The following is a 21,047-nucleotide window of genomic DNA, read 5'->3' on the forward strand; positions in this document are numbered from 1 at the left end:
GTTGGTTAAAGGTAAAGGCTCAGAGTTACACTGGAAAGGGGCCTGGGGTCCAGATGGACCAGGAGTGTTTAAGGCACTGTGAATAGAGAAGCAGAGGTTTCTTCTGTTTTCCTTTTTCCTCTTGTCCTTTCTAATGCTCTTCCTCCTCTTTCCTTCCTCTGAATGCTTAGATAGACTTGATGTTATTTTTATTCATTCACTAAGGTTCTTGACCACCTTGCACCTCAAAGTACAACACTGCAAGTTCCCTTGATACAGGATGTTTACACATGGCCCTTGCTTATGGCCCAATTACAGAACTGGGGAGAGTTTGTTATTTACAACCTATCCGTAGCAAATAATCCAATGTTACATTACTTTCTTTACAGACAAAGGTAAGAATATTTAGAAATGGATAGCAGGGAATGGGTAAAGCTTTTGGCTATGGTGCAGGGCATATCTGATTGGTTGAGATCTATTTATTTAATTGCATATGCCACCCCCGTGTTAGCATTGACCTATAATGCACTGCACACATTGCAGTGGTGAATAAAAAGAAAACCCATGTAGAATGCTACTCACCATTTGAGGTGACTAAGCAGATGGTGGTATCACTGGGAATACAGGAAAAGGAGATGCATGGGAATGGGGAAGACTGGGACACAGTTTTGGTCTTTCAGGGTGTTTCTGGTGACCCAGATGGTCATCGCCAGATATGTGTGTTTAAAGCTTTAGGGAGATTAGCGTTTAAAACATATATTTTAGGGGTGCCTGGGTGGCTCAGTCGGTTAAGTGTCCAACTTCAGCTCAGGTCATGATCTTGTGGTTTTATGGGTTCAAGCCCCACATCAAGTTCTGTGCTGACAGATCGGAGCCTGGAGTCTGCTTCGGATTCTGTGTCTCCCTCTCTCTGCCCCTCCCCCGCTCACACTCTGTCTCTCTCTGTCTTCTCTCAAAAATAACTAAACATTACAAAAGTTTAAAGTATATACATATTTTAACTTTTTATGTAAGTTATAAATTAGGACAGGATCACACATGAAAGTATGTACTAGAGGGAGAAGAGTGAAAGTCAAGGGACTTGGGAATATGAATACTTAAGTTTCCTTTTATTATTATTATTATTTCCTTTTATTATTCCTATTATTACTCTGGGATTTGGACATACAAAACAAATCTCATGAATGTAACTTCCAGAAAAGCCTCTCTTGAGAGCATCACCGCTGTTATACCACTGATTTATTGTTTTTAAAAACATGTTGAATGTGGGGCACCCGGGTGGCTCAGTTGATGAAGTGCCCGACTTTGGCTTAGGTCATGATCTCACAGTTCATGAGTTTGAGCACTGCATCGGGCTCAGTGCTGAAGGCTCAGAGTCTGTATCTTGCTTCAGATTCTGTGCCCCCCTCTTTCTCTGTCTCCCCCCCCCCAAAATAAAGAAACATTAAAAATTTTAAAAAATAAAAAAGTATTGAATGTTATTTTGGCTCTTTTGCAGTACAGCTTTTATATTGTTTAAAGATGCAACTTACACTTCTTTGACAGTAGAGTTTACAAAATTCCATAAAATAATCACACCATTTAAGGTTCCAGCAACTATCAAATTATATCCTTCTACTTGCAATAAATCAATGCAGTTCACTTCCATACTGATGGCAGGATTCTGAAGAAGGAAGCAAAAAGACTTATGGACCATCATGAACACAGTATCTAACCACAGCAGAAATGCTATGTGTACAGTTTGTTATTCTACCATTAAAACAAAATGTCTCATTATGATTTTTTTAAAATTTAGAGCATGAAATTTAGTAAAATAGATTTAATTTTGCATTAAAGTTTTTTTTTTTGTTTGTTTGTTTTAACTAGTTGAACTCATTAAAACAACAAAATATACTCCTCAACTACTGGCTCCTTCTTCCCAGACTTGACTTATTCTTCCCTGGCATACCAACCATTAGATTCCCTTGCCTTCCTTCTCTTTCCTTCAATCTTCTTAAAAATATTCTATATTGGCTGATCCTCCCTACGACTTTCCCTTCACTCACTGTTTGGCTTCTGCTCCATACTTCTCTATGAAAAGTTTTTCTATTTATCACTAAGCACTCTCTATTGCCAGTGCTATTTGGCACTCTTCAATTGTTGCTTCAACTATTTGTTGGACACCTGCTGTTAGGTTCCTGAAATACAAAGTCAAACAGAATGTCTGTGACCTGGACAAAACTTATCATATCATGAAAGTATTAAGCTAAAGCCCTGTACAATTTAAAAGTGCTGTATTGGAGGCATGTATAAGACTTTCTAGGAACATAGAAGAGTGACATCTAAATAAAGTAGAGGTCTATTATACAGATGGCCAACAGGCACAGGAAAAGATGCTCAACATCACTCATCATCAGGGACATGCAAACCAAAACCATAATGAGATATTGCTCCACACCAGTTAGAATGGCTAAAATCAAAATGACAAGAAACAAATAAATGTTGGTGATGATGTGGAGAAAAAGGGATCCTCATGCCCTATTGATGGGAATATAAAGTGGAGCAGCCACTTTGGAAAATAGTATGGAGGTTCCTCAAAAAATTAAAAATTGAAATACCATATGGTCCAATAATTCCACTACTGGGTATTTACCCCCTCACACCAAATAAAACCCCTAATTTGAAAAGATATATGTACCTCATATGCTTATTGAAGCATTATTTACAATATCCTAGATATAGAAGCAGCCTAAATATCCATCAATAGACAAATAGATAAGGAGGATGTGGTGTATACATACATATGTGTACCTGTGTGCATGCATGAGTGCTCGTGCACACACACACACACACACACACACACACGAATATTACACAGTCATAAAAAAGGATGAAATCTTGCCATTTGCAATGACATGGATGGAGCTAGACAATATAATGCTAAGCTAAATAAGTCAGTCAGAGAAAGACAAATACCATATGATTTCTTATGTGGAATTTAAGAAAATGAACAAGCAAAGGGGGAAAAAGAGAGAGAGAGAGAGAGAGAGAGAGAGAGAGACAAACCAATAAACAGACTCTTAACTATAGAGAACACACTGCTGGTCACCAGAGCGGAGGTGGGTGGGTGAATGGGTGAGACAGGTGGTGGAGATTAAGGATTGCACTGGTGATGAGCACTGGGTGATGTATGGAATTGTTGAATCAATGTATTGTACACCTGAAACTAATATAACACTATATGTTAACTATACTCAAATTAAAATTGAAATAGGGGATGAGATCATGCCATCTGAGATACAATGCATGGACCTAGAAGGTATTATGCTAGGTGAAATAAGTCAGACTAAGAAAGACAAATACTATATGATTTCACTCATAAGTGGAATCTAAAAAAAACAAACTAATAAACAGAAAGCAGACTTGAACCTACAAATACAAAGAACAAACTGATTGTTGTCAGAAAGGAAGGGGGTAGGACACTGGGCAAAATGGGTGAAGGGGAGTAGAAGATATAGGCTTCCAGTTATGGAATGAGTAAGTCACAGCATAAGGATACAGTGGATGATATTGTAATAGCAATGTAATGGGACAGTTGTAGCTACATTGTGGTGAAAATAGCATCATGTATAAACCTGTCAAATCATTAAGTTGTGCACCTGAAACTAATGTAACATTGTGTGTCAGCTATACTCAAATTAAAAAAAAAAAGATTATAGGTGTATTATTCTTGTCACTCTCAATTGCTCTCTCCTTCCTAAAACTTCTTACTCTCTTGACATCTTTGACATAAGACTCCTAATTTTGCTTGTGTCTGACAACCCTTCCTTTTCTGTTTCCTACTTGGTACCTCTTACTCTACCAACCTGTTAAATATTAATATGTTGAGGGTTTAGCTCTAGCCCATTGGCTTTTTCTTTTTTCCAACTCCTCTGGGCAATCTCATCATCTATGTTTTAATAATTGTTCCAATTTCAGTGTTCTAATGATCTTTTCAGTCCCCTCCCATAAACTTTGGGGTTACATATTTAATTACTTAGAAAGGTTACAGGTATCTCAACATGCATAATTTCTCACCTCCTTCAAGTATGTTACTTCACTCCATTCTACAGCTCACTGGGTAGCACCCCCTCAGTCCATCTTTCAAGTAGGAAGCTCCATGCTGTCCTTGATTCCTTCCTTTCTGTCAGGACCCTCCTCTCCCAACTACATAACATCAATCACTAATTAATGAAGTCCGTGTTCTGCTACATTTGCCACCTAAAGATTGTTTGAAACCTCTCCTTCCACCATCCTATCATGGCCTTATCTCCTTCACCAAAAACAGTGGCCTATTGCCTGAATCTTCTGCCTGCAATCATGTCCCATTCAAAACTGTCATCAAAGGGTGCCTGGGTGACCCAGTTGGTTAAGTGTCTGACTCTTGATTTCGGCTCAGGTCATAATCTCACAGTTCGTGGGACTGAGCCCTGTGTTGGGCTCTGCGCTGACAGTGTGGAGCCTGCTTGGGATTCTCTCTGTCTCTATCTCTCTCTGCCCCTCCTCCCCAATAAATAAATAAACTTAAAAAAGAAAACCATAAACTGTCATCAAAGCAGCATCAAACGTGCTACCCACAAATTTGATCATGTCATTTCTCATTTAAAGCCCTTCAATGGCTATTTCTTATACAATATTCAAGTACCTTAACGCCATGAGCATGATCTAGCCCCTACCTATCTATCCATCACCATCTTCTCTCACTCCCCATCTTCTTTCAGCCACACTGAGGTACCTGCAGTTATTCCTCACAAACCATGCAATTTCTTACTTTTGCGACATTTTTCATTTTATCTCCTCCACTTGGCATTCACTTTGTCTTCTCAACTCCTGCTGGAAACTTTTAGATACCCTATCTGGGCCAAGCTACATCTTAGTAATTCTTTCAGACCTATTCAGCAATGGTTTTTAGGAAACTCCCCTGACCTAATCCTCCCAGCTCTCTGCTGTGCTGCCAGAGTGCAGTAGGTATAGGTACCAAACTCCACCAACCTGTTAATCCTGGTGCTGAGAACAATGCATGATACAAAGTAGGTGTTCAATAAATAGCCCTTCATAAATGGAAGAGTTTTAGAGAAAGATAATTTCCATGCACAACCCAAGTTTTTTTCCCTAAGTGACTTTTGCAAACTTTCCGTCTATAGAGTAATTTAAAAATGTGTTGCAAAAAAGAAGCGCCATAAATGCTAATTATGATAAATACAAAACATAAGGGCTCAACATCAGAGATAATTTACATTTTTATTATAACCATAAAGGTACTTTGATTATACTTCAATAATTTATTCCAGAAGTTTTTCTCATTTTTTCCAAAGTAAGCGTTTTTCATTACCCATGTAATAACTTGCCAATTGCATCAGGTCTAGTTCACTGTGCATTAATGATTGTTCAGCTTTCATTAGCTCCAAACAAGGAACAAAGAACTGAACCTAGTGTTTCCAATTGTGTGGAGCTGGAAGAAAGGGACTAGAATGAGTGTTTGAGGAGATGCATTCTGTTCTTCCAGCTTTGGCACACATTATGTGGTAATGTTATCCTGAGACAGTCACTGTATATTTTGATTTCAAGTCCTTTAGCAAACTATGAAACCTACTTATCACTTAAACTAACAAGAATGGAATTGGAATTGTAGAGCTGAACTAACATTTAAATTTGAGGGAAAATAATACAATATCTCTCCATGTAGGATGAAATAATAGTTTCCAAATTCTTTAAAAAAATTTTCCTAATGTTTATTTATTTTTAAGAGAGAGAGAAAGACAGAGCATGAGAGGGGGAGGGGCAGAGAGAGAGGGAGACACAGAATCCGAAGCAGGCTCCAGGCTCTGAGCTGTCAGCACAGAGCCCAACGTGGGGCTTGAACTCATGAACCATGAGATCATGACCTGAGCCAAAGTGGGACGCTTAACTGACTAGGCACCCAGGCGCCCCAGTTTCCAAATTCTTTAAAACAAGCTATATTATTCTCTCTTAAATTATGTTTGTTTCACTAATGACAGCGGTAAAACCTTAAGGCTTTCTTCAATTGCTCCCTCTATAATTTTCAGTTTCTTGCATTCTTTAGCATCTGACCACTTATCCTTGTAAAAACTGGAAAGTATAAATGGCTTGAGCTAATATTAGAGTAAGCAAATACGATTGATAAAGTCTCAAGAAAATCAATCGATCTGAATCCTTATGGGAACAAGGGCAGCTTCCTTATTTCTCTGTTCTTCAGCCTGAAACATGTCATGCACTGTACCCCTCAGGAATGATCACGTGCTCCTGCCATACTGAGTAGATACAAGTGCCTCACAAAAATACTTTCTTAGAGATTTTAATTTAACTAATTAATTTTTAAAGCAACCATTTTGTGAATCCTAATGGAAGTATATGACAGAATCTATCGAATCTAATTAAAAAAAAATCAGGGGCACCTGGGTGGCTCAGTTGGTTGGGCGTTCAACTTTGACTCAGGTCATAATCTCACGGTTTGTGAGTTCGAGTCCCACCTCAAGCTCTGTGCTGATAGCTCAGAGCCTGGAGCCTGCTTTGGATTCTGTGCCTCCCTCTCTCTCTGCACCTCCCCCTCTCATGCTCTGCCTCTCTCTCTCAAAAATAAATAAACATTAAAAAATTTAAAAAAAAAATCAAAGCTCATGCAATTAAGCCAGATTAGAGGAAGTACCGACAGAACTCCTTAAATTACACCAGGTGCAATCAGCAAAATCCAGAAAATGGGAAACTATGGCACCAACTCTTACTATCTTCAGTAGATAAATTGCAAAGGAAAAAGAGAAATGGAAATATGTTTATAGATTAAAAGAGATTTAAGACACTTATCAACTAAATGCAACAAATGGACCTTATTTGAATCTTGTAAGCCATAAAAAAAAAATGAGGCAATCTAGGAAATTTGAGCACTGTGTAAATATTTGATGATATTAAGGACTTCTTAAAAATTATTTTAGAAGATATCTTAAAAATAACCATGTCCTTCCATTTTTTGAGTCATTATCATGTAGAGATACATACTGAAATATTTAGGGATGAAATGACCTAATGTCTGGGATTTGCTTCAAAATAATTCTTTTGTGGTGGTTGTGGGAAGTGGTAGGAATAAAAAGGAATGTTTGGCCATGTACACATAATTCCTGAAGCTGCATGTTAGTACATAGAAGTTCAATGTATTGTTCTCTCTACTTTTGTATGTCTATAATTTTCCATAATAAAAGGAAAGAAATGAAGAAATGAAACTTACATTAGCACGTTGAGAAAAGTTTTTCTCTATCAACTCGACTTGTGGGAAAGGAATAGTCATGCTCCTGTTTTGAGGGGATGTCCTCAGATGCACAGTGTGAATCCCACTTTGTAGCATAGGCATGACATTGGGCAGCTCCCATATTACCATAAGGCACATATCATCTTCCTTACCCTTCAATAGAAATACAGTGAGTATATGAAAAATTCAATTCACTGTTTTATTTTGAGCTGTTTTAAAGGTATAGGAAAAATAGAACATACAATGATGTACCCCCCATCTGGCTTTATCAAATCTTAAATCCTGTCTAGATCTCTTTAATATAGTCCTGTTTCTTCTTCCTTCTCCAGAGGTAATTAGTAACCTGAATACAGTGTTAGTTATGGAAGTTTTAATATTTCTACATAAACTTATACGTACATTCTGCATATACATATATTACATATTATTGTACATATATACGTGTACATATATAATGACATTTCTTTATGCCTATTTATAAATGCTATCAAACTGTATGAATTCTTTAAATTTCTTCACTTAACATCATATTTTTGAGATTTGTACAAATTATTACATATCTTCTAAAAGGTTTCTTATATTTCTTCATTCTTTCAATCCTTAATCAGCACCTGCTTGGGGCAGAGCAGGAATACAAATATGAATAAGAGAGGTTGTCAGTCTTCATCAAGCTCAGTCGATGGATTTTTGAAACACGAAGAATCAGAATAATCAAAATGAACAATGCTGCAATAAAACCAAAACCAATTTTGACTTGGGAACAGAACCAGGCTTTTTTTTTTTTTTTTTTTTTTTTTTTTTTGAATGGTTAAAAAAGGCTTGTTTATAATAGACACTGTATATTAGGAAAAGCATACTGGTGGCCAGTTGCACTAATTGAAAGAAGGGAAATCAGTATGTTGTCATGTGGTAGAGTGTATAATAACTAAAACATTCCTTTCTATGGTGCTATCTGGATTGCTCAGACAACATGGGAAGAGTATATTGCATCAAGGATGTTTTTCACTCCTTTTTTCCAGCAGCAGGGACATCAGTCACCTTAATCAATGCTGAAATTTCATGATTGCTTCCCTAATTTGAGATTTTTTTTTTCTGAGTTTAGCTTTCAGAAGGGGAATAATAAATTCAATGAGTCCTCGAGTTCCAGGCAGAGAGAGATCCACTCAGTAGCCAGGATAAATGATCTAGCCTTCATTTTAAAAATGAAGAAGGCATTAGCATTCTTAGGTGGTAATAGACTCGCAGAAAAAATAAATTAGCCTACCTCAATCCTCCCGAAATGGCCCTGAGCAGATTGCATCGTTAACCTCAAAGTAAACAAAGCAATTTTGGTGACAAACTGAAAAAGTGACTTGAGCATCGCTGAATGCATTATGAGTTCTGAGAACACAGGGGAATCATTGCTCCCTTACACCGAGACTGCTGGGGAGCAGTTCCGCCAGGGAATTATCCCCAGACGAGGGTATAAACAATGTCTGAGGTGGCAGCTGTGGGTCAGTTTCACCTTTCTGATACCTGCTCCAGGGGCTCCTAACTAATCCTTCAGCAAATGCTGGCTGGGCGAGATGCTGTCGCTGATCAGCTATTCTTTTTTGTTCTTTGCTTGGACCTGGACAAGGATGCTCTTAATTGGGAGCCTCCTAGGAAGACTCGTGGAGAAATGTTATCCTCAGATGACTGGTGAGAGAGGCGTGAAATGGGGATCATCCATGGACTCCGTTGATTTCCCCAAGAAGAGCACATAGGGTACAAATATAAAACTGAGATTGCAAACCTGGATCATTTTGATCTTCCCGTTGTGCTCCAAGGTGAGGATCAAGTACTGGTGTTTTTCCTGAGCTTTCAGGAAAATCAGGCGCCGTAGCCAGTGCTCTTCCTCCTTCCAGTCTTTCCCTTCAGGCAACATTTTCATCTCTTGCCCGCTGCCAAAGTCCCAGATTTTAATTGTTCCTGAGCACACAGGAAAAAAACTATGTAGATAAAAATAATTTATAGAAAGCTTGGCTTTTATCTCAGACAAAACTGATCTAGGAGTGCCTGGGTGGATCAGATGGTTAAACGTCTAACTCATGATTTGGGCTTAGGTCATGATCTCAGGGTTCATGGGATCCAGCCCTGCGTAGAGCTCTGTGCCAACAGTCTGCTTGGGATCCTCTCTCTCCCTTTCTCTCTGCTTCTCCCCCACTCACACATGCTCTCTCTCTCTCTCTCTCTCTCTCAAAATATATAAATACACTTTAAGAAATTGATCTAATTGAAAGCTTTCTGCCAACCATTTATCCTATGTTTATTTCCTACTATGACATGTGAGTCTCCCTAGCCTTGCTGTGCAAAAAATGAATCTCTGTATGCCTTTACTTGTCACAGGCTAATACAAATTAGCAGGACTAGGCAATGTTTTGAAATTTGTGACAGGTTTTTTGAAACACTTAAACTCTCCTAGCTGAGCTTTCTGTATGAAGTAGATCTTTCTGCCCTTATTCTTCCAATGTCCTCCAGTTCACTAAATACCCTCCAATATCTTCCTATTTATCTAATATTTTGTCACAGTAGTCAGCTGTAGTGAAAGATCAGTCCAATAATGTCACATTTCCTAAGGTGCTGACATGTTTGAAAAATTTAGCTCTTACTAGGTAGTAAAATATTTAAGAGAATTCCAGCAGGTAGGAATCTATCAAGCTTTGAGTTGTTTTATTGGTTACATGGGAACGAAATGCAAAAGGGGTGCTGAGTTTCTTCTTACATCTGAAATCATATTTTCTTTGTCATTAACTTGGGTCATTTGATTTAGGGGAACTTGATGAGGGGCCAGGAGGCTTGATTCACTGCGTGGCTGTTGAATGTTTGTTGCTAGGTCATAACTCCATGTAGGAATTGTCTCATGTAGGCTTTTCTAGGGGTCACCTCAGGTTTAGAATCCAGTGGACAGCCCCTCACGTCACTTTCCTCCCCTTGTGTAACCCTAATCCCACCCTGTCTCCTGCTTCTTATCTCCCAGCTTTACTCTTGCTGAACATCCGGAATGTTCTCACTGTGTTCTTTTACTCCCTTTATGCCAGGTACTCTCTATCAGCAACACTCACAACTCCTACCATTTGTTTACTCACTAACAACATCATTACACGCTGACTAAATTCTCCCTATATACTCAGCACTGTGCGAGTAGCTGGGGATGAAAAGTGAACGGGCATCGTTCCTGCCCTCAAGGACTTTATGGTGTTGGAGGAACACAGTCGTGCAAACAAATGAAAGAAGGAATGCTTCCATTCAGTCCTGGATATGTGGACTACAGTCTCATGGCCCAGATTTCCTGCTACTTTGGAACTTTGGCAGTCAGATTTAATGGGGACATAGAGAGCCAGGAGAGGTACGGCTCAGCTTAGGTGTGTGGGTAGGTGGGAATGAGGGGGACCTGATGGCTTGTGAGCAGAGCTGTTCTGAGACCCGAAGAATCCTGCTTCCCAGGGTGTCCTAGAATGTCTCTGCACCTTTGTCAATTACCTCTGTGGAGGACAAACTGTCCAAGTTTGAAGAAAGTCTCCACCCTAGCACTAATAATGAAATGTGACTTGCTTGTCCAAAAGTAATACTATCTTAGTCATCTGTATGAATTGCTAATGCATATGCCTGATAATAGTTGTGTACATTGCTCAGAATTTCTATTTTAACTAATTTTCATATGTATGTAGAGTGTGCTTATAGAGCAGGAAGGCTGTTTTCTTAAGAATTGTCCACATGCAGAGCAGTTGCACCAATTCACACCCCAGCACTTACATTCATGATTTTATTTCATGTGTATTGTCTGCCACACTTGAAAAAATCAGACTTTCACATCAGCGTGTACACACATCCCACCAACAGGCTTACAAGCAAGAATTTCTTTGGCAACTATATCTCTAGAATAAATAAACCATGAGTAGTGCATACAAGTTGACCATATGGTCTAGATGAAGTAGTTCTGTTGTGGGAGGTCAGGCCCAGGTGACATGATAGGTGAGGCAGCTGGAGTGCTTAGTTCCAGAAGGTTTTACACAATGCTCGATAGATAACACAAGGAGCAGCAAGCGACCTAATACCACTGGAGACTGACATCCTCTCAAGTGTGACCTGGTGTATGCTCCCAAAGAGCTTAGACATATCAACAAGTCCAATAGAGAATTCTAGGTGTTGTATAACAATGTTGGCTGGATTTTTGTCTGGTCCTCAAGTCTACTGTCAGTAAAAATATTATCAGCAAGCACTAAATGTAATGTCCATCTCTTAGCTGAAGGTACCCAAAACGAAAAGGGCAAAAGGAGTCAATGCAAGTAATGCAATGCAAGTCAATGCAAGTAAATCCCACCAAAGATAGAATGAGATATGCATGAAAGACTTTTGCAAATGTTAAAGCAATAATATAAATGTAATCTCAGGTATTGATATCAGGGCTCTGGTGCTCATTAGAGAAGAGTCACTAAGGCAGAGCACTCTCTGGCATGCTGACATATTCCAGCCTGATTCATGCTCTCTCTAACCCACACAACTAATGAATTCCTAGCACAAATTCTCAGGGCACTAAGGCAGGGAGGCCATATTCTGGATATAAGTCTGACCATTATATGCTCCTGTGGCAAAAAGAAATCCACTTTCATTAATAGCTGCAGAAGTCAGTTCAACACTGAAGCCATGAGGGTCTAAAATCTGGTATATTTGGAGGCCAGTCTCGATTTCCCATACCTGTAGGAAAGAACAACAACAACAAAAATAAAATAATCCATATACCCTTCAGTTATTAACAAATTTTACAATATTCAAAAAGCCCCAAAATTGGTGCTATGCACTTCTAAAATCTTTCCCAACATTCTGCCATGAATGTTGGTTTGAGCAAACAAAGTTCTAAAAGATACATTGCTGTCTAGTAGCTACTGTGCTACCCTGGACTGTGTCTGCTGTAGGTGGCTGAGACAGGCAGCGACTATTCCAGGCACCCTGGCTGTGGAGGAAGTAGTCAATTTTGCCACTGTAAGCACGAAGCAAGATTTGCAGCAAGATAGAAATGTAACAATTATAACAGACAAAACAATGAAACGGGATTTATTCCCTGTTGACATTTATCCAAATTAGCCACAGTCACAGGACAGAATCTGTGGTTGACACATGGAATCTAAGAGGACCCAGAGGAAGGTCAGGAGCTCACTGACCTTTCCAAGAAGTGTTCTGATTAGGGACACAGGCATCACTTTTAGAGACAGAGAGAAAGATTTCAGAGAAAGCTATCTGTGTAATCAGGCTGGGTGTGACTGAAAAATCCAGAAACATGTCAAGACACATCATTATTTCTCTTTGGAAACACGGGAGAGGCTCTACACCTCCAGCCTTCCAGTCTAAATCTCTTCTTTTTCATGGATCTGTCATGCTCACATGTGAACTAGGCTGTCAGTGAGTAATAAAACAGAACTGGCAAGCACAGAATGGTGGCTCTCAAGGTATCTGGGGACAGGGATTGCATAAGCAAAGGGCCAGAGATGGGAAGGTGCATTGTCCCTCCGGGGAGCTGAGAGGTGTTACAGCTGGAAGAGGGAGAGAGGGACCAAATGGAGCTCAATGGAATCACCTGGAGGCCAGGTAGCCAACCAAGGGCCACCGACTGATCTGAATGAGGCCAGTTTGGCCCTAGAGCCCACGTTGTCAACATCTGAGTGCTCCCGAGTTCAGACAGGGTCCTCAAGGGAGAAATGAGTGATGCTGCATGAACAGGTTTCAGACATCATCCATTTCCTGGCCTGAAGTAGGATCACTCCTCAACCAATCAATCATAATGAAAACTCACCTAGATGCATTCCTTCCCCCACTGCTTCTCTTACAGGGAAGACATTTTCTCCATAGTTTTAGTTTTCCTTTACTTATTTTGTAGGCATTATCAGAAATAGGTGATAATTAAGTGAACTCAGGAGATTTTGGCTCGAGAAAATTTCCAGCAGATGAGCACAAAAGGTCAAAGATTGAGAGGGGATTTAAAGGGTCCCCACAGGATGCTCTCTACTGCTCGAGCTCTCTCCTTTTGGAGATCATGCATGAAATGAAAGGACAGCATGAATGAAATGAAAGGACAACACTCTGAAGAAAACACTGCCAGCCATCACTGCTGGATGGCTTCAGTGGTTGTAATTACAGGTGTACTCAGGATAGCTACATACCCTGGCCCCTGGGGAACACAGTAATGACAGGGCAGAGGAATGCAGAGAAACAGACATAGGTATCTACATCAGGCAAACCTGGATTCATATCCTAGCTATGATGCTTACTAGTTATATGATCTGAGGCAAGTTTCTTGATTGCTATGAGTCCTAGTTTCCTCATCTTTAAAATGTAAACTTTTGTGTGTCCACAGAAAACCAGTGTGGAGATTAAATAAGATCATGGGTTTGAGGCACTTGGCATACATCCTGCACCTATAGGGGTTACAGTAAACATTATAAATTTCTTTCCCTTCCTTCTTAACGTATCTTCTTCCCATAGCTCAGATTTAAAAATCATCTATCATCTATCTATCCTAGTTCTCTTTCCTTGATATATTTCCTTTAAAATTTCTATTCTGATAGTAAAAACGAGCTTTATATATTTAATTGAGTGTGTGGCCTAATAAGCAGTGTAGGGGTGCCTGGATGGCTCAGTCGGTTGAGAATCAGACTCTTGATTTCAGCTCAGGTTGTGATCTCATAGTCATGGGATTGAGCCCCAAGTGGAGCTTTGTGCTGAGCACGGAACCTGCTTAAGATTCTCTCTCTCTCCCTCTGCCCCTCCCCTGCTCATGTGCACTCTCTCTTGAAAGAAAAATAGCAAGCTGTCTGAGCTGGCTTAAAATACTTGTTTTTCACATGTGCATGAACGCTTAAAAATAGCTCTACTGTTGAGTCTCATCAAATGCACCACTACAGTTACTTAATTTCCCAAAGACTTACCTGTAAAAAGAGAAAATTCTATTAGCTCTGACTTTTTCTTTCCGAAGAGCCAATATGTACTCACCTTAATTATGGATTCAGAACAGATAGTAAGGACTTGGTGAAAATATCTGTTGTAAAGCATGACATTGATCTCTCGTTCATGAGTGTGAGGAATCTGTTTTGTATCTTGTACCATCCTCGTCAGAGGATACATGTCCATGACACCAGATCCTAGAACAGAAATAAGTATCTCACAAATACCCAATATTAGAAGTTTTGAATCACAAAGGATTTTACTCAATCATTTGTGTTTGGAAAGAACCAATCAGTGGGATTAGTAATATCAGTTCCTAGGATATCTAATGAAGTGAAAACGCATTCTTTTTCTATAAGACATTTTTGACAAATAAAGCCTATGTTATTCAGTAAGAGAAAAACATTCATTTTGAGGGCTTCATTAATTTTCAAGTACAGGCGATTTGGATTCGCTGATATCCTATTTTCAGTGACCCCCATTTTTCTATTTTTTTACAGTCTACTCTTTTCCTTCTTTTAGAGAGCCTACCACATGCCTCTCCATCTGGTGTATAGTAGCTTTCTGCTGAAAGGTCAGCTTTCTGCTGAAGGTAAACTTCCATTTAGTGATTGGAATTTATTGTTAGAGAGCCTATTCCAACCAACAAATGATAAAGCACTCTGTAAACACATTCCTATTAAATGTAATGAAAGAATGGTTGCAAGCCAGTACTTGCAACATCAATATTAAATAAGATTAATTTCTAAATCACCATGGGGAAGTAGATGGAGAGCAGATATTCCTTATTTACATTTTCCTAAGGGGGTAGTTTGGTTTTACAGGAATATATAAATGGCAAATATGATTTAACTCTCAAAATCAACTATGTATTCTGTTTCAGTGTAATGTCTAGAAATATAAATAAGAATCTCAAAGCATTTCAAAGATCAAACAAAATGAAACTTCTCTGTTTTATTGATGTGGAGATTAAATTACCAAAGATAAACCCTTTGTATTGAGTTTCTCATGACTTTCCAATCCCACCTGCACCTGTAGGAAAAGGTTCAGCAGGAGTTACTAAGCACTTTCCTAAGGTGCTTAAATTTTAAGATAGGGGCGCCTGGGTGGCTCAGTTGGTTGAGCGTCTGACTTCGGCTCAAGTCATGATCTCACAGCTCGTGAGTTCAAGCCCCTCATTGGGCTCTGTGCTGGCAGCTCGGAGCCTGGAGCCTGCTTCGGATTCTGTGTCTCCCTCTCTCTCTGCCCCTAACCCACTTGCATTCTGTCTCTGTCTCTCTCAAAAATAAATAAACATTGGGGCGCCTGGGTGGCTCAGTCGGTTAAGCGTCCGACTTCGGCTCAGGTCACGATCTCGCGGTATGTGAGTTTGAGCCCCGCGTCGGGCTCTGTGCTGACTGCTCAGAGCCTGGAGCCTGTTTCAGATTCTGTGTCTCCCTCTCTCTGACCCTCCCCCATTCATGCTCTGTCTCTCTTTGTCTCAAAAATAAATAAATGTTAAAAAAAAATTAAAAAAAATAAATAAACATTAAAAAAAATTTTAAAAAGAAATTTTAAGATAAAATCTGTTCACGTGTAAAGAAGGACTTAAAAGGCTTTTCTGGTAATATTTCTCAGTTTGAATGTCCCAGTATGGACATGTGAGAGGAAAATAGTAACCAAATAACCAACACTCAGAGCTCTTTGGTAGATCATTTAACATTATATTGTGACTAACTTTTTTCAGAACTCACATCAACAAAGCTAGATATGCTTATGAACCAATGGTAATGCTCTATATTTTGTCTATGCAAACAATGCAGTTACAGAGAAAGAATGTGGTTTCAGGAACCAGAAGCTCTGGTAATGAATCCCAGCTCTACCTTTTAACCTTGTGTTTTAAAACTAGTCAATGGGGGGCGCCTGGGTGGCTCAGTCGGCTGAGCGTCCGACTTCGGCTCAGGTCACGATCTCACTGTCTGTGGGTTCGAGCCCCGCGTTGGGCTCTGTGCTGACGGCTCAGAGCCTGGAGCCTGTTTCGGATTCTGTGTCTCCCTCTCTCTGACCCTCCCCCATTCATGCTCTGTCTCTCTCTGTCTCAAAAATAAATAAACGTTAAAAAAAAAATTAAAAAAAAAAAAACTAGTCAATGGAACTGTTTTAATATTTCGTTTGTCATTTATAAAATAGGATAAGCAGTAATTCCCAACTCATGGGGTGGTTGTGTGGGTCAAATGAAAGTACATGAAAGCACTTTGTAAAAGAACTTTACAAAAGGTAGTTGTATTAACAGAGGAATAATAAAAACGACAGTAACAACAGTATATTCTACAAAACATTTCCAGAATGTGGTGCTGCTGTCATTGGGGTTTAGAAGATTACTATGGTGGTGTCATTTGAATCAAAGCATGAAATAGAATCTGAGAGATAAGCTTCATGTAATTCTGATGTCAAGCTGATGGTTGCAGTTGATGTAAGCAATACACAGAGCTCTATATTTTTGTAGGTAAAGTACTGTCAAGATTACATAAAACTGGGGGGTTCCTGGGTGGCGCAGTCAGTTGAGCGTCCGACTTCAGCCAGGTCACAATCTCGCGGTCCGTGAGTTCGAGCCCCGCGTCAGGCTCTGGGCTGATGGCTCAGAGCCTGGAGCCTGTTTCCGATTCTGTGTCTCCCTCTCTCTCTGTCCCTCCCCCGTTCATGCTCTGTCTCTCTCTGTCCCAAAAATAAATAAAAAAGCGTTGAAAAAAAAATTTAAAAAAAGATTACATGAAACTGGGAAGTAATCTTGATTTTCTCTTCTCCTTCCTCCTCTTCCTTCTTTTGTCTTGATACTTGAGTCCTTAGTTACTCTGATGATAAGTGGGTTGTAAATGCTGAGCCCACTAATCAAATATGCAAGTGGGGATACCAGGAGAATATGCTTACAGTCATTAGCATGTTATTTTCAGGGGAGGTAATAAAGAGGAGGGGTGCTTATACCTAGAATTAAGTTCTGTTTTACAAGGTGGAAAATTGTCAAGTATGAAATGCTGGTTTGGAAAAAGACCCCCAGAGTTAAAAAATAATTATATTTTCCACCAACAGAGATAGCACCATTTCCCTACTCTAATTAATCTCACAGGAACTCAGAACAGGTGGTCAGTGGGAAAATGCTTAGGAAATGCATTCTGAGTTGGTGTTCCAGAAGGAAGAAGTACTGTTAATATTGTGTATTTTTTCTTCTAAAGCCAGAAGGCATGCATGTGAATCACATTTAACCTAAATGCCTTAGCAGAATCTTTTGTGACTTTAGGAAGCATTTTTTGTTTGTTTGTTTTTTAAGAGACAACAAGAAAAGGAAACAAATCTGTTAGCATCAGCCCTGGGGATCTGTCATTTGGAACTCTATCCTCTCTCTCCACTTCATTGTCTAGAAGCAAAGACAGGTGGGAGGGTCAGCACCTTCTAACTGACTGTCTCAGCACCAGAATGCATGGGGCTAAATTGCCTCACTGAACAAAGGGGGCATTGATTCAGCGTTCTGATGCAGCCATTCTAAAATGGATTATATTCCAGCTTCTGAGAGTCATAACAGAGCTGGCTTGCCTTCTATGCAGCAACACATCACATCCTACTTCTTGCTCAACCCAAGCCATCATCCTAGACTCAAGAACTTAGAGCACTGACCTGGTCTTTTTGAGGAAGTTCAGTCACACATTTTATCTACCCGGTAATGGAAAGACAGGACAGGGTGGAACTGAATTAAATATCTAATGTGATGGGGACACCTGGATGGTTCAGTCGGTTCAGTGTCCGACTCCTGATTTCAGCTCAGGTCATGATCTCACAGTTGTGGGATCAAGGCCCAAGTTGGGCTCTGCACCGAGCATGGAGCCTGCTTACAATTCTCTCTCTCTCTCTCTCTCTCTCTGTCTCTGTCTCTGTCTCTCTTTCTGTCTCTTTCTCTCTCTCTCTCCTTCTGCCCCTCTCTCCCACTCACTCTCTCTCTTGCTAAAAAAAAAAAATAAAATCTACTGTGATGAATCACAGTTTACATATTCCCCTTCTACTTTTGCTTTTCTTCTGGTTAGATTTCTTCAAGTGATAGTTAAAAAAGGTTAAAAGTCAAGATAAGAGTTTTGTCTGCCATTAATTGGGTACACTTACCTGTAATAAGCATGCCACTATTGGAGTCATATACCATAGAATAAATCTGCATATCTCCTGGTCCTCCCTGGCTGTCATGGAAGATTTGTAACAGTGAAAGAGTCTGTATATCCCACACCCTGAAAACCTGGGGAAAGAAAGAGCACAGTTCACCACTTTGACACCCTATGTTCCCCACTCAAAGCTATTTAGGTGAATCATTTTCAAAGCCTGCAGTATGCTCTTAAAATCTTGCAGCAAGTAGGATTTACGTGATGAGCACACATTGCTAAACTCCAATTTGGTTCTTGGTTCAATTATTGTCGGTTAATATCAAGTAAATAGCAGCAGCGATTAAAAGTTTGCCTAGAGGAACTAGATTTTTCTATCATTACAGAGAAACAGTATTCTTCTTTAAGAATCTGGAGGGCTGGTCATGACTTACAGTTCAAATGAAGCCATCTCTCTACATTATGGATTGGAGAATAAATAGAAGATTTATATTTTATTTTTTTTTTCACAATGGGATTTGTATTTTATTTATTTATTTACTTATTTATTTATTTATTTATTTATTTATTATATGAAATGTATTGTCAAATTGGTTTCCATACAACACCCAGTGCTCCTCCCAACAGGTATCCTCCTCAATGCCCATCACCCACTCTCCCCTCCCTCCCACTCCCCCTCAGTTTATTCTCAGTTTTTGAGTCTCTTATGCTTTGATTCCCTCCCTCTCTAACTTTTTTTTATTCTTCCCCTCCCCCATGGTCTTCTGTTAAGTTTCTCAGGATCCACATAAGAGTGAAAATATATGGTATCTGTCTTTCTTTGCATGACTTATTTCACTTAGCATAACACCTCCAGTTGCATCCATGTTGCTACCAAAGGTCATATTGCATTCTTTCTCATTGCCAAGCAGTATTCCATTGTGTATATAAACCACAATTTCTTTATCCATTCATCAGTTGATAGACATTTAGGCACTTTCCATAATTTGGCTATTGTTGAGAGTGCTGCCATAAACATTGGGGTAAAAGTGCCCCTATGCATCAGCACTCCTGTATCCCTTGGGTAAATTCCTAGCAGTGCTATTGCCGGGTCATAGGGTAAAACTATTTTTAATTTTTAAGGAACTTCCGACTGTTTTCCAGAGTGGCTGTACCAGTTTGCATTCCCACCAACAGTGCAAGAGGGTTTCCATTTCTCCACGTCCTCTCAAACATCTATAGGCTCCCAATTTGTCATTTTAGCCACTCTGACCAGCGTGAGGTGGTATCTCAGTGTGGCTTTGATTTGTATTTCCCTGATGAGGAGTGATGTTGAGCATCTTTTCATGTGCCTTTTGGCCATCTGGATGTCTTCTTTGGAGAAGTGTCTATTCATGTTTTCTGCCTATTCCTTCACTGGATTATTTGTTTTTCAGGTGTGGAGTTTGGTGAGTTCTTTATAGATTTTGGATACTAGCCCTTTGTACGATATGTCATTCGCAAATATCTTTTCCCATTCCATTGGTTACCTTTTAGTTTTGTTGGTTGTTTCCTTTGCTGTGCAGAAGCCTTTATCTTGATGAGGTCCCAATTGTTCATTTTTGCTTTTAATTCCCTTGCCTTTGGAGATGTGTCAAGTAAGAAATTGCTGCAGCTGAGGTCAGAGAGGTTTTTCCTGCCTTCTCCTCTAGGGTTTTGATGGTTTCCTGTCTCACATTCAGGTCCTTTATCCATTTTGAGTTTATTTTTGTGGATGGTGTGAGAAAGTGGTCCAGGTTCATTCTTCTGCATGTTGCTGTCCAGTTCTCCCAGCACCATTTGTTAAAGAGACTGTCTTTTTTCCATTGGATGTTCTTTCCTGCTTTGTTAAAGATGAGTTGGCCATAATTTTGTGGGTCCAATTCTGGAGTCTCTATTGTATTCTATTGGTCTATGTGTCTGTTTTTGTGCCAATACCATGCTGTCTTGATGATTACAGCTTTCTAGTAGGGGCTAAAGTCTGGGATTGTGATGCCTCCTACTTCGGTCTTCTCCTTCAATATTACTTTGGCTATTCAGGGTCTTTTGTGGTTCCATACAAATTTTAGGATTGCTTGTTCTAGCTTTGAGAAGAATGCTAGTGCAATTTTGATTGCGATTGCATTGAATGTGTAGATAGCTTTGGGTAGTATTGACATTTTAACAATATTTATTCTTCCAATCCATGAGCATGGGATGTTTTTCCATTTCTTTATATCTTCTTCAATTTCCTTCCTAAACTTTCTATAGTTTTCAGCATACAGATCTTTTTCATCTTTGGTTAGGTTTATTCCTAGGTATTTTATGCTTCTTGGTGCAATTGTGAATGGGATCAGTTCTTTATTTGTCTTTCTGTTTCATTATTGGTTTATAAGAATGCAACTGATTTCTGTACATTGATTTTGTATCCTGCAAGTTTGCTGAATTCATGTATCAGTTCTAGAAGACTTTTGGTGGAGTCTATCAGGTTTTCCATGTATAATATCATGTAATCTGCAAAAAGTGAAAGCTTGATTTCATCTTTGCCAATTTTGATGGCTTTGATTTCCTTTGTTGTCTGATTGCTGATGCTAGCACTTCCAACACTATGTTAAACAACAGCAGGGAGAGTGGACACCCTGTCGTGTTCCTGATCTCAGTGGGAAAGCTCTCAGGTTTTCCCCATTGAGGATGATGTTAGCTGTGGGCTTTTCATAAGTGACTTTTATGATGTTTAA

At 39.5% G+C, this 21,047-nt stretch overlaps 1 protein-coding gene across 3 annotated transcripts in view; it reads right to left on the reverse strand.

Annotated features, from left to right (window-relative positions):
- WDR64 (WD repeat domain 64) overlaps nucleotides 1–21,047 on the reverse strand; it is a 142,606-nt gene that overhangs the window by 30,725 nt on the left and 90,834 nt on the right. For all 3 annotated transcript variants that reach the window (XM_042976752.1, XM_042976753.1, XM_042976754.1), the window contains 6 exons: nucleotides 18,344–18,470; nucleotides 14,264–14,412; nucleotides 11,851–11,974; nucleotides 9,033–9,208; nucleotides 7,238–7,411; nucleotides 1,512–1,642 (listed from right to left, as the gene is read on the reverse strand). In XM_042976752.1, coding sequence (XP_042832686.1) covers nucleotides 1,512–1,642; nucleotides 7,238–7,411; nucleotides 9,033–9,208; nucleotides 11,851–11,974; nucleotides 14,264–14,412; nucleotides 18,344–18,470 — 881 coding nt within the window. The remainder of the gene's footprint in view (nucleotides 1–1,511; nucleotides 1,643–7,237; nucleotides 7,412–9,032; nucleotides 9,209–11,850; nucleotides 11,975–14,263; nucleotides 14,413–18,343; nucleotides 18,471–21,047) is intronic.

This window comes from Panthera tigris, chromosome F3 (assembly GCF_018350195.1).
Source record: "Panthera tigris isolate Pti1 chromosome F3, P.tigris_Pti1_mat1.1, whole genome shotgun sequence".
Lineage (NCBI taxonomy): Eukaryota > Metazoa > Chordata > Mammalia > Carnivora > Felidae > Panthera > Panthera tigris.